Consider the following 13,156-nt stretch of genomic DNA (forward strand, 5'->3'; position numbering starts at 1 on the left):
ATTCTCGGGGTACATTGGTGAAAGCATCGACACGCGTTAGCTAGCATTGCGTACGAATTGACATCGTGAAGAGTCACGACGACTCACTTCTTGGCCTGGAGATAAATATCCCGTTGGTATATTTATCTTCATCTATCTGTAGTCACTAGGCACAGTTTTCTATTCTTATAAGTGCTTATACGAGGTAGCGGTTTTGCGTATGATGTGTACTCCGAGAATTCTCCGAACATCCCACGGCTTTTGGGAAAGTTTTACGTTCAATCGAAGGCCAAAGGCAATATCAATGACACCCTTGTACACATCCATACGTCCATGCCTAAACGAATAACGAAAATTTCACACAAATACCTACCCATGGACAGCTAGCACATGCTCGCATGGCTATATTTACCCAGGTTCTCTCGCTCGTCCCTCCGGTGCATTACACTGTCGGCACTGGAGGTATTTTTGGCAACGTGATTCAAGTACGTGGTCGACCATTCAGACCGGAGACAGGCGCCAGCAGCTAACGTCGCGCCAAGATCATTTATCTACTATTATTCATCGCCTTACGAATATTCGAACACCGGCCCGAATACGAACGCTGCTGATGCAATGGGACGTAGCCATTCGCCCAGGATAGTTTTGTTTACAGAGTCTTGTTTGGGCCGGTTAGAGCAGTCAATGAAAGAAAATAGAAGCTTAAAACGATGATCAATATTTTTTTATTGATCCATGTGTTATAACATTGTAGATCCGAGTTTAGTTTTGCAAATACGTACGCAGCCGATGAAACATATTAGTAAGGGAACAAACGGACATCCGGTGTTATTTCTGAAATACCAGCCTCGCACGGTTTGGATATGAAGCTATAGTGATACTGGAATCCGTCCGATCCCGGTTGGTCCGATAACATCAAAATATTATAAGGATAAATGGGTCTTTATTCTTGTGAGGAAAGATGCCGGATCGGTCAGAGAAGGAATAGTTGATATGACTTGACCTCATCTGCACTGATATACCTTTTTGCTGATTCCCGATATCTTTTGCCTCGCCCATTCGCTTTACTTCATATCGCAAGGCTGAATCTGAATCAGCGATCGCGGCAAGGAGTGAGAGTTGATATTCCAGAATTCAAATAATGGATGCAAATAAAATGTGAGAAGAATATGTGTTCACCTGCTTTTGACTTTGTTGTAAAGTCTGCTATATCGTTAGTGGAACAAATGCTGCTACATGTGCTGATATCAATAGTCACTCAAGAGTGGCAAATAAGAATATTCATTATCTTTACAACGTTCACGAATTTTTATCAACCTGGTTCAAGGGATTCTGGACTCATGTAAATGCTATTCTTCGTGAAAAAAGGAGTAGGTATAGGACCTCCGCGGTCACCCCGAGGAATCGTGTAATAAAAAGGTTAACTAAATAACGTCGAGTGAGTCGTCAAACATATAGCCACGTACCAAAATGGCCGCCGTGGGCCATGCAACAAAGCCTTGTTAACGAAAGTGCGGGTGGGCTGACCGGCTCCGATTAGACCCTCGGCTAGGCGGGCTTCGGAAACTACCTGCTCTTGCCCTCAAGGAATACTCAAAAGCATGAGAAAGGTGTCTTGGAGTCTAAGCCAACTGAGGGTCTCTAAAACCAACGGTCAGAATAATACTTTTGGTATCTTGCCTGGAGAACTTTATGTATCATACGATTTGTAATATAAATACTCATGTCGATCTTCATTTTTTATTTCCAATTTTTGTACATAATTGATGATGGACATTAATATCTGCATGAACCCCTTTGCAAACTTTTTACCGCGTCTGTAATTGGGTAGAAAATTACATTGACATAAATTATCACAAAAAGTGTCTGGTTGCTTAATGATCCATTACTTGGGTAGACAAAGTTACAGTAACAGGAATTCACCATGCTTCATTCCGTCGCTAGGGGTGCCATTGGGAAGACTTCACATGACAGCAGTTCTTTATAGGTGACTTTCGCCGATGTTGACGTACAGATATTTTTTTACGGTCTGACGAAGGTATCAAGGTGCAGCACGTTGTCAAAAACTGTTTCTTTTTTTTTTTTACACCTGAGCGTGTATGGCTGTCCAAAAGTATGTATTTCCAGTAGCTGGAAGCTTTAATTCTATCAAATGGGTTTTAGTAAACCCTAAATCTGTACGCGCAATTAATGTCATGAATATACCTCGAGAACGCGACAAAGGGAAACGTGACAATGTCTGAGTAGTACAGCGGAAAAGAGCCGAAAGTAAAATCGAGGGGTCGGCGGCAACTCATGCCTGCGTTTTTTTCACCGCGGTAGAAACCGAAGCTGAGGAAGAGGGTGGAGAAGGCGTGGGCACGGGTTAACGCACAACTCGTCTGCAGCAGGCATCCTGCAACAACGAGTTATACAAATGGGAAGGTTTTGTATTCAGAATGCAACTCGACCCACAAAGAGCAGCAACCATCCATAGAAGAACCACGCCTTGAAAAATTAAAAACACATCCCCGTACGGAGCATGAATGGTCCTTTACTCGCGTTGCGTAAAGACGAGGATCGGCGCGAAGTGCGCAACTGTAACACAAGAATACGTGCGAGCGTACAAACGCTAGACGCTCAATTAACAATTTTCAATTTTTCAAAATTAACAAAGAGTTCTCTGCTCGGTGGCGTTCAGTCACAACTCCAGAATATTTCTGGTTCACCACTTACTTGCCTCCACTATGATTTTATGCATGTCTTCATGTTTTGTCAGTCCGTTTTTTGACTGTGTAATAGAGTCAAATTTTAGTCGGATGGTGGACTCCTTTCCTCGCCTCTTTCCAAACCTTAAACCACACTAAGCCCATTACCGTTTCAAGCTTCCCGGCAGTTTTGGAACATGTACTGTGAAAGTGTTGTGCAATTTTCGTGGCAAATCCTTCGTCGAGGTGGTACGGCATGGTGAAATCCACCAACAGGTCAACAGCTTCGTAGCAAGAATGTGAACCAGCGTCCGTTTCAAAAATTTCAGCTTTAAGTTGGGAAGGTTAAAAAATGACCGGTTCGCTTAAGAATTTCGATATCTTTCACAGCTCATGCATCACGGTACTACACTACGTGGGCACGCATAATTTCCCTTCCTGCCGCAAGGCTCCTTAGCCAAGGGTCTACTCTAGGCCACAAGAATCTCTTTGGCTAGACTCTATCTACCGGGAGTGTAATTAGGTGTTGATCTGGCGAAATCATTCATATTACGAAACACTGCCGTATTCGTTGATAACTTACTTCTTCAACTACGTACTATTAAAGGAATGCTATTTGATATTTTGAATTCATTTGTCATTCGCTTTATTTCGTATAAACTTAACAATTCAGACTCGCCTCATTAGTTTGTCGAATCTAATGATAAATTGACCAAACATGAAGCTGACAAATTCTGGATGGGAATAAATGCAGTGAATATAAAACCACAGTTCAGAATGAACCCAATGATTTTGTGTTAATAACATACAGAGTATGTTAATATAGAGATCAGTGGGACCTGCGAATTGATGGTGAAATAAATGAGCACCACTATCGACTGGATTAGCAAAGACAATCAAAATGGCGTCCAGACGCATGGATAAGCCGCCGAAACACGAATAAAATTGACCATGCTTAAGAAACAGCTGTCAGACATCTGCGGGTGACGCAGCTCACCAACAGCAGCTCCGTGCTTTATTTCGGTTGCATTGCTGCTTTATACATAAAGCAGTGAAAGTGTACAGAATTACGTATTTGTTACGAAGAACGGAATCGATCACATTGAACTACAAATGGTCCGTAGGCAATGCTGGAAAATAAATGTTTTCGCGTTTGCAATGCTTTCCTCTATATCTACAGTTTTTCAAACTGCGAGTTAAATTATTTTCCTACACAGCGGTACTAATGGAATCTGTACCTCGTGTGCCTGATAAGTGAGCGAGACGCATCACCGAAGTCATGGTGAACTAAAAATAACCACCCCAATATTTTTAAGCCTTACGCATGCCTACAAAAATAGAAGACTGCAGAACTTTCGAACGATAACGTTAAGAAAGGGTCTGGTCTAAGAAGATTTTTCGGTACGCAATAACCTCCACACCAAATGCAGCCACTAACTCCATTTCCATCACGCACGGAATAGCCGTAAAATGCTGCATTAAAAAGGTCAGAATTTTCGTAGAGATAACATTACTTAATTACAATGTTTTCTCAGATTTTCTTGACCCGGTTGATTTTTTGCTTTTGTCAATTCGCAAAAGATGATCTCACTTGAGGAGGGCATTATCCTGGGTATAATGAATCAAAAATTTTGAAACAATTCAAGATATTGGCTTTTTGTTGACTCCCAACAATTAGACTGGCGTTATATATTCCCATATTGAGTGGTGCAAAAGATGTTTGAATTGAGAAAAATGAAAACAATTATATATCTTTTGAAATTTTTCTACTTCCGAATCATTCGAAAGCGGAACCTTACTCCAAAATAAACCGAGAAGCGCAATCTCAAGCAGCATATTCTAAACCGGTTGTGTTCCTGTCCGCAAAAACTTGTTTCTTCCGAACGAGGCTGTCCTCAGTATAATAATTTGAAGCCAAGCAGTATGCAGATACATCGAAAATATCGCGGTGACTCAACACACCGCATTATTCGCCAAAGAGCTATAATTCGAACAAGTCCAAGCACAGGAAGCAAGTATCACGAATAGAATGCCGTTGTAGGCAGAGTGAAGGACGCGAATAGCCCTAGGGGTAGCAACGTAATAGAAAACGCCGTCGTGGGTCGATGGCGGTGACCTGACCCTATACCATCCAAAGAGTCAGGAACTGCAAGCTTGGAACGTCCCGCGTCCCTGATTCTGTGGCTTCCTTAACTGGCAACGTGTTGCTTGAAGGACTGAAGAATTTAATTAACTGAACGGTAAACTCCTTATCTAAATTCCATCTTTCTCCACCCTTATCCAGGTATATGAGAATGATAATTGACAAATTATCGCACGATCTTTCTCAAAGATTGATGCTTTAAAAATAGTCTGCGGTCATGTCAGGAATGCTATACGTGCGAGACATTGAACTTTGCATTGCGTATGTAACAGAAGTGATCATTCTCGAGCTGCAGTAAGAGAACCACATCAAATGTACAGAAACAGACATTTTTGGGGCATCATGACTATACTCAACGTGTCTATTTCTTATATCACGGGTATTGTCTTGAATAAAAGTAAAACGAAACTAATGGCTTTCATCGGGGTGATCAACCCTCTTTAAAGGACGCTCACACGGGTGATCATTGACGACATGGCAGAAGAGGATGCCTTGAAAAGGATTAAACACAGTGCGTACGTAGGCGTGAAAAAGAGCAGAGAACAGAAGTTGCGATAAGTGGGTGTGGGCGTCCATCAACGAGGTTTTCCCTTCCACAAAGGGCAACTAAAGTAAGGATTAGAGCCTGGAAAAAAGTGTAGCCTTTGGGGGTGGGTGAAAGCGACTGGAAAGGGGAATAACCAATTCGAAGAAGAAACTGAATTATGCGCAACAATTAAACAGAGCAAAAAATATTTGGCAACTTACTTAACGTTGTCGTAAATCATGCTACACTACCGAGAAACGATTAGTTCATCATCATCCAACAACATATACTTTGATCGAAGACTGATTGGTAACTCATAAACCGTACGTCATTCAAATCATGTTCGCTTTCGTGCTCGATATTATGACAAATCATGGACCCTGAAGACAACAGCAAACTAATATGGCAAGCACGATATTCAACAAAATTGAAGTCGTGTTTTTATTTCTACCACTGTGGTACACAACATTATTTTTTCAATCGGTACTCTTTTTATAACAATTTGAATACGCAATACTTTTAGTGAACTTTTCCAGCACGTTTCTCATTACTCTGATGACAGTAAACGCTTTGGATGAATAGCTACTGTTTACAGCTGGAATCGCCTAACCGCAAAACGTGACGTCATCGTGGTAATGCGTACACGTGTTCAAATTACAACAAACCCTGAAGATGCGGGTCTCGAATCTGCTATCTCGATGCCGCAAGGCCCCAATGTACAAACAAGTTAATTAAAAATATCTATTTGCCAGATGGGCGGTAAAACGTCACGCCTTGGTGAGTTAATTTCCAGCGAGATGTTTCAAAAAGTGACACATTGTGTAACGTGCCGTAAAGATTATTCGAACAATTTTAATGAGTTCTGAAATATTTGTTATATCCTTAAATATCAGCCGGACAAAAATTAATTACGATTTATATCGTTCGTCAAAATCTCAAATAATCCAATAGAACTGGAGGAAAAAATTTAATCACGCCGAAATTGTAATTGGCGAGTTTCCAAGACACGGTAAACCCGTTAAGCTAGGTTGTTAGTTATTAAAAAAATTCTTTTTCTACGCACACCGGCCTGTAAACAATCCTTTAAGTACATGCTGAGTTTCCACGGTCTCGCGTCGGTCCATCGCTTCTTTCGTTTCCGAGTTACACGCACTAGTGTCGGAGGAAAGGCGGTTGATAAATGGCATTCTACGGTACACAGCGCCCTAATCAGGAGACTTAAGGGCCTGTAAGGTCCGTGTAAGCTCTGGGCCTCACAGCACAACCCACGACAGCGTCGTTTCACGAGAGAACCTTTCTCTCCCACTCCGTTCTTTCTCTCTATGCGACCGCCGCGTATATACGTATGCATCCATGCATTATATGTATATGCCCGCTAGTGAAATACGAATACAAAGACACCGGCAACTAGACGGGACGGTGAATTACAAGGCGAGGCGTCGTGACGGCAACGATATCGAATCTTCCAGACGTCGTTCTAAAAATATCCAAGCTGTAGCGTGTTGCCGGCATCGGGACCCTTGGCCACGGGGCCCTTCTCACTCCCGATGCTGATAAATTCCTATAGATATGTACGCCGTAACGCGTTTACGCCATGACTACGACCAAAGGCCTGCAACGCACGCCTGGACGGTGCGCTTCCGAAGGGAGAAACTGATATAAGCGCATGATTTATTGTAATTCCTAGATTCTCGCGGCAATCCCTCGCATGAAATGAAACCGCGTATAATTGTGTATTGTATTTCGACGATATTTGAATTAAATTTCCTGAGAGATATACACATCAGAAAGGTGATACTTGTACTACGAAAGAATGCGATGGAACGAAAGGAATTAGAAACGGATACAGAAAACAGAAAACACATGACGAAGCAAAGAACCTGACGAGATGACAAAATAATGGAAATAACACAAAATTGGTAGGCATATGAATAGCAAGAAAGTCGCTCTCTAGCCCGCTTTGGTTGCCTCAACTCATTTGATATATATAAGGCTCGACCCACGGAAGACATCTATTCATATCGTACATACCGAGTGGATTCGCCAAACTAGCCTGAGCATCCTCGTTCACTGTTCACATCGTGTGTTCATCTACTCCGACCTATAAGTTATAAAGTGTGTATACATCCGATCCATGAAGTCTGAAGTGATACACCGCGCATGGTAATCTAATTTTTCCATCAGTCTTCTCATCTTCAAACTCATAAACCATGTAGCTAATGTGCATTATGTATACAATTCCAGATGTAATTCTACTCATTGTGCAAAAAAGAAGCATCAAAAGTAATATCGTAATAATAATGATAAATAATGGGCCTAATTTGTTTACCATCCGCTACACTGCTCCTTATATTCACAAGTACGCATATGACCAAAAATGAATTATTCTGCGGAAAAGAAGAGCTCTCCTTCTTCGATATTACTCCACTTTAAGCACAAATTTATCAAAGTGATGTTAGCTGCGTTCAACTTTTAATCAATTACTGCCTGCGATGTATACGCAGCATTTCCGACCATCCGATTAATCCTCTTGGTCGAGAAGTGATAACATGTCATGGTTGCAGATATAGAATTTGTGAGTAGAGATACAACATATCATGGTCAAAGTTTAGTTGAAATGCTAGTGAGTTTCTGGCCTCCATAATAATAGTTAAATATCCCGTTGGAAATAAATTTCAACAGATAATTCGATAGATTTATAAGAAATTAATGCGCACTAGGCGAACCAAAGCAAGGAAATATTCAATCGTTATATAACAACAAGGAATCCGTATCATATACGACAACATCACCTCTGCCTAAGAACCAGAAATTAATGTCATCGATTTTCAAATAAAGTACAAAATGGCTTGAAGAAGAAAAATTTGTTCAAGCACGTACCACAATCTCCTACATAGGTAAAAATCTTACACCGAGAAGTAGAACCGTTCGAACCTATCCAAAGCCAGTTATCACGAAGAACGATGATAAGTCTTCTGGCTAGTGCGCGGAGTGAAATGAGTCGCCGGGTAGAGAAAATGAGGGAAAAGAGATGCGGGGACTAAAAGAGGGTGGAGCGGAAGGCTTTCGGACGATGAATCATGTTTCATCCCCCGCAGGGGGTGAGCTGGCAAAGCTGGATGACTCGATGGGTGGATGGCTGGCTGCCCGGCTGAGTTTTCTCTCTTACACGTTCAGTGCGCACACCCCGAGGACACTCTGATCAAAATTGGAATTTTTTGTTCATCAGCCGTTTCATTCACCGATATCGATAGAACATGTCAACGTGAGTTTTCCAATCAAAGCGAAAACGCGGTGTACATAGGTCGTAACCCGAGAATCAAAATGGAGGACACAAACGGTTACCATAAGAATATTAGAATATTTAGGAAAATGAATCCAGAGACGTGACCGTGGCTGTGACTATGCTTACGATGGGAGAGACAACGGTGATTCATCCTCCAGAGGGCCAAGGCGTGCCGCTGGTACTGCAACGTTGTCAAGTTTTCTCCTTGCCGCGTCCGCGCTGCATGAAACTTTTCGTACCGACCCCTTGGTCCTCACCCGGATAGTGGGTGATCTAGAGGTCACAACGACACGGACCATGATTATTCGCCGAAAATCATTCCAAGCGGGCAAAGGAATACCCTCAAGTCCACAAAAATTTTTGGAAAGTGGGAAACAGAACCACTTTTGAACCAAATCCAATTTTTAATGGAATTCCACCATCCCCTACGGTCATAAAGTGTTTTCATCACATTTTCTTCGGATAACACTTAACGTCTATACCATAGACCTGTGTCTTCGAGCGCTCACCAACCTTACACGTCGGCATACATACCAACTCTCCTCGTACAGCATGCGACAAAGCCCGCAAATGTAGTGGAATAAACGAGGTGGTACGTATTAGAAGGTAAGTTGAGTAAAGACCCTCCCCCTCATCTCCCTCATGACCCTCGACCCCTCTCACCTTCCAGTAGGAAGGTGTGCACCGTATTGTGTGTACATATACGTACCCCATGCATGCATCCATCACCCCGTGGGGCGAACACGTGTTCCCTCCAATTCTTATTCGCGTTGGGTTTTAAGTAGAGGCTCCCGAGCGGAGCCTCGAGTTTCGATTGGTAATTACCGGTTAAGTAAAGCGGAGTGTTTATGTTTCGATCGAACACAAAAAGGTATTGTAAGGACTCGGGGGATAAATACATAACGAGTTTGTACTTTATTTCGTGAAACCTCAATACGCCGCAGACGAAATAAAGTTTTTCGAAAGCATTTTTGACGATTAATTTCTACTCGCATTCAAGCAACGTTTCAAAGCTTGTGAGAATTAATATGATAGAATAAGGGAACGCTCAACATACCATTCCTTCGTCGATGGACGCGTCCTCTTCAAACTGACAATCGTCATTCCCCTCGTTACATGTTATCACGGTGGAATCTTTAGCTGCATCTACCACTGAGTTGTTCAATTCCACTTCCTCGCTGCAATTTTCATGCCTCCTAAGCCAATCCATATCGTAAGATAATACTCTGCGATACTTCTTGGGAAATATTGAACGGCCACTGTTTCACCCTCACCCTTCGTTCATTCCTAAGTTGTTACTATAAGTGTCAAGAAGCTTGTCGTACTCGATAAATTATCTCTACGACTCATTTGACTTTCCAATCTGCCCGGCATTGGGTTACTATTTAACAAAAAAAAAAAAAAAAACGTCGAATATCCCACAAGAAAACTACAGTAATGAAGGAACCTTAGGAACTTAATCAAAGAATCGGATCACTACACAGAATCGACTCCAAAAAGAGATTAAAATGACATTCCTTCGCGACACAATTTCACCCCGAACACCGAAGGAATCGATGACGCTTTTTTAAAAAAAGCAGCCAGGGAGGGAAGCGGAAAGAAATGACAGGAAGCGAAGCGATCACCAGTCGTCGTCGTGGGTAACTTGTGGCGCGGCGCTTAATAATACTCTGACCGTCTGTACGCGCGTTCGTCTGGCAGAGAGCCGGCTTGCTAAGCTCCCGAGAGTCCCGACCGTGCGGAGATTGGCGGGGGCGGACTTCTCTCCTTCCCCCTCCGCCTCGCCATCACCCTCGCCCCATCCAGCCATCCCCATTTCTCTCCCTCAGATCCGTCCTCTCTTTCTCCTTCCTTCTCTCTCTCGGGTTCAGGGACGATCCTTACTGCGGATCGGCTGGTACTAGGGTGCCCTGAACCACGGTACGAACCACCCGAGGAAACGTGGGTGCACATGCCGACCGAGGTTAGAGGATTGTTGTTGGACTATTCGTAAAGATAAATTGCAGATCGAATGAGTATTGAATTTGATAGATGCACAAAATGTGCGCAATTGCCGAGGACTGCTGGAGATGTCAGAAATCACGTCAAACCCTGCTACGGTAGCAAAATTTTCGAGTTTCCATTTCTAAGGAATCGCTGATCGAAAAAATACTTGTTCATACCATTAATTCCGTACACCGGGAACGAGTTCGACAGATTTCAAGTACGTTAGGTACGACGCCGGGACCGGTGAGTGAGGTTTTTCCGTGAGAAGGAGGTAGCTGCAGAATGTGTCGGGGGGTCAATAAAACGGCGGAGAAACACGAGTTCAGCTGTACCGTAATTTCAGCCCTCGAAGTTTCCACACTTTTACTACCGTTCAGCCAATCAAAATCAGTCTTTGATCATTCAGAGCTATAAACGCGGTGGAAGAGTGAAAATTAGAAACTGTCAACTGGGTTTGATGGCTTTAGGTAACACTCGGATGAGGGATGATAAATGGATGATACCGACGATACAGGTTGTCACTTAATGTCCACCGATTTAGTGTTTTTTTTTTTTTTTTTTTTGGAATTCTTTCACATTCAAAGTTTCACCTCAGACACGAGGCTTAAGAATATTTAATTTTTTCTGAAACGCCCCCCCCCCCCCCCCCAGAACCGAAACGTCAATTTATGACTTTCTTTCATTTCAACCTTAACACGGAGAATTCTACACGTGAAAATTCGAAAACCCAAAAAGCACAGAATAGACCCCCATAAGCGTGCGGGCCTGGCTGGTTGCGGCAGTGATGTCGGTGCTGGGGTTGCCCCTAGCAACGACGCAGCACCGTACACGGGTGCTAGGGGGGCCGGGGTGCACGGGAAAAGGCGCCGCAGGGGGCTCGTATACGTTCAAATATGCATGTGGATGGTCTACATACACGTATACCCATGTGTAGTAGGTACGTAGTGTATCCCGCCCACGAGTACGTGGGATATAATTGATTTTACTGCCACGGACAAAATGTTGCGAGTCGATCAAAGCTTCCCATCCCTTCCTCCTCCGATATCATCAATGCAGGGCCATTCTCTTGCCTTTGTCACTGTTGCCGTCCTATGACAGCGTAATAGCTATGCATTCGACCCTGTGCATACAGGTAAGCTTACGTAAGTTTTCCCAGCTTCAAATCTGTTGATCAGGAACGCGTATTCATAAGTGCGAATGAAGTGAAATGATTTCGCAATTACATCATGATTTTTCAGTTTTTTACTCCGGCCTGCTGCGTTTTTTTATCCTCATGAGTTGCACCTAGAATAGTTTTTGTCAACAATTGCTAAATCTGTGAGCAGCACAAACTGAAATTCATAAGCGTGAATTTATTGGATGGCGTTGTTTTGACGTCAGGATCTCCCTTGATACCACATGTGATGCCAACGCCAATGTAAGAGATTCGACATCGATAAAATGGTCCGACAAATCAAAATTCACAAAATCAGAGTACTTCTCAGACTCAAGATCTTTTTTTTAATCTGCGAGATTAATAAAAAATCGTACGCGATGATCAAATCTTTCCTGCTTAATCGTATGTTCACCGCAATGGCAGCCTCTGCCCGATCAGCTCAACAAGTGTCAACTTATACTCAGGTGCCAATAAGCGCATCCTGTTACTGGGGTGCAAGTCGTAGGTCTGACATCACGGCAATTGGTTGCCAACATCTCAACTCCCCCATCTACTTTACATCCTTTCGCGAGATATCGTTTATCAATCAATTTAGGTACTTTTAAGACCTGTGGGAAATATTCTACACACATTGTCTATACTATGCATGCGCACATCAACATCAGGTTAGGGCCATGGTCAAGTGACCGATACCTGACTGGTTTAAAAAAAAAAAACACCCTCAGATCTACGCAGCAGTGTATAGGAGCCGGAATCGACGGTGCAGCGGTTGGCAAAAAACTTCAGCAATGTCCGGTAAAGGAGCGAACTTTTCTCTGGGTAAGTATATACATCAAGGCGGCGAAGTAATTTTGGGATAGGTTTGGTTAGGGTTAGGTTAGAATAAGTTGGGTTGGGTTAAGTTATTCAGCTCCCGATTCTCCCGCGGAATGCGTATCCTTATAGTCGTTCTAATTTCAGTTGCAGAACGCGAGCATGGATTCAGGCTTGAAATAATTCAGCTTCTCTCAGGATTCGTTAAAACTTACCGTGGTACAATGATTCCCAAGTGGGAAGCGCTGCAGTGATCAGTCTAATAATATTACTCACGTGCCTTTGTGAGTACTGAGCAAATTATGCATTCGAAACTCGCTCTGTGAATCAGCTCCGGAACATTGATGAACGAAAGCAATAACAAGAATTTTGTGACAATGGGCAATTTAGCAACGAATGATAAGTATTCGAGTACTTTTCTTTACTATGCAGCTGTGCGATATCCATTCGCTCTGGTTCAACGAATCTCCTCCTGGCAACACTGGCAACGTTTCAAAGATACAAATCTAACTGAGCATGGATGAAATTAAACTCGGACACCCCGCAGTATGAGATTCGTTGCCATAATATAACACCTCCT

The 13,156-nt window shown here is 42.9% G+C and overlaps 1 protein-coding gene across 4 annotated transcripts in view; it reads right to left on the bottom strand.

Moving 5' to 3' along the window:
• Positions 1-13,156, bottom strand: part of LOC124216142 (amyloid beta A4 precursor protein-binding family B member 1-interacting protein) — a 79,073-nt gene that overhangs the window by 24,188 nt on the left and 41,729 nt on the right. The window contains exon 1 of one of the 4 annotated variants that reach the window (XM_046620312.2): positions 9,679-10,001. The exons of the other annotated variants lie outside the window; for them this stretch is intronic. Within the exon in view, the coding sequence (XP_046476268.1) occupies positions 9,679-9,831 (153 nt within the window). The 5' untranslated portion in view covers positions 9,832-10,001. Of the gene's footprint in view, positions 1-9,678; positions 10,002-13,156 lie in introns of those variants that run through there. 4 annotated transcript variants of the gene reach the window in all.

The sequence above is a fragment of the Neodiprion pinetum genome, chromosome 4 (assembly GCF_021155775.2).
Source record: "Neodiprion pinetum isolate iyNeoPine1 chromosome 4, iyNeoPine1.2, whole genome shotgun sequence".
Lineage (NCBI taxonomy): Eukaryota > Metazoa > Arthropoda > Insecta > Hymenoptera > Diprionidae > Neodiprion > Neodiprion pinetum.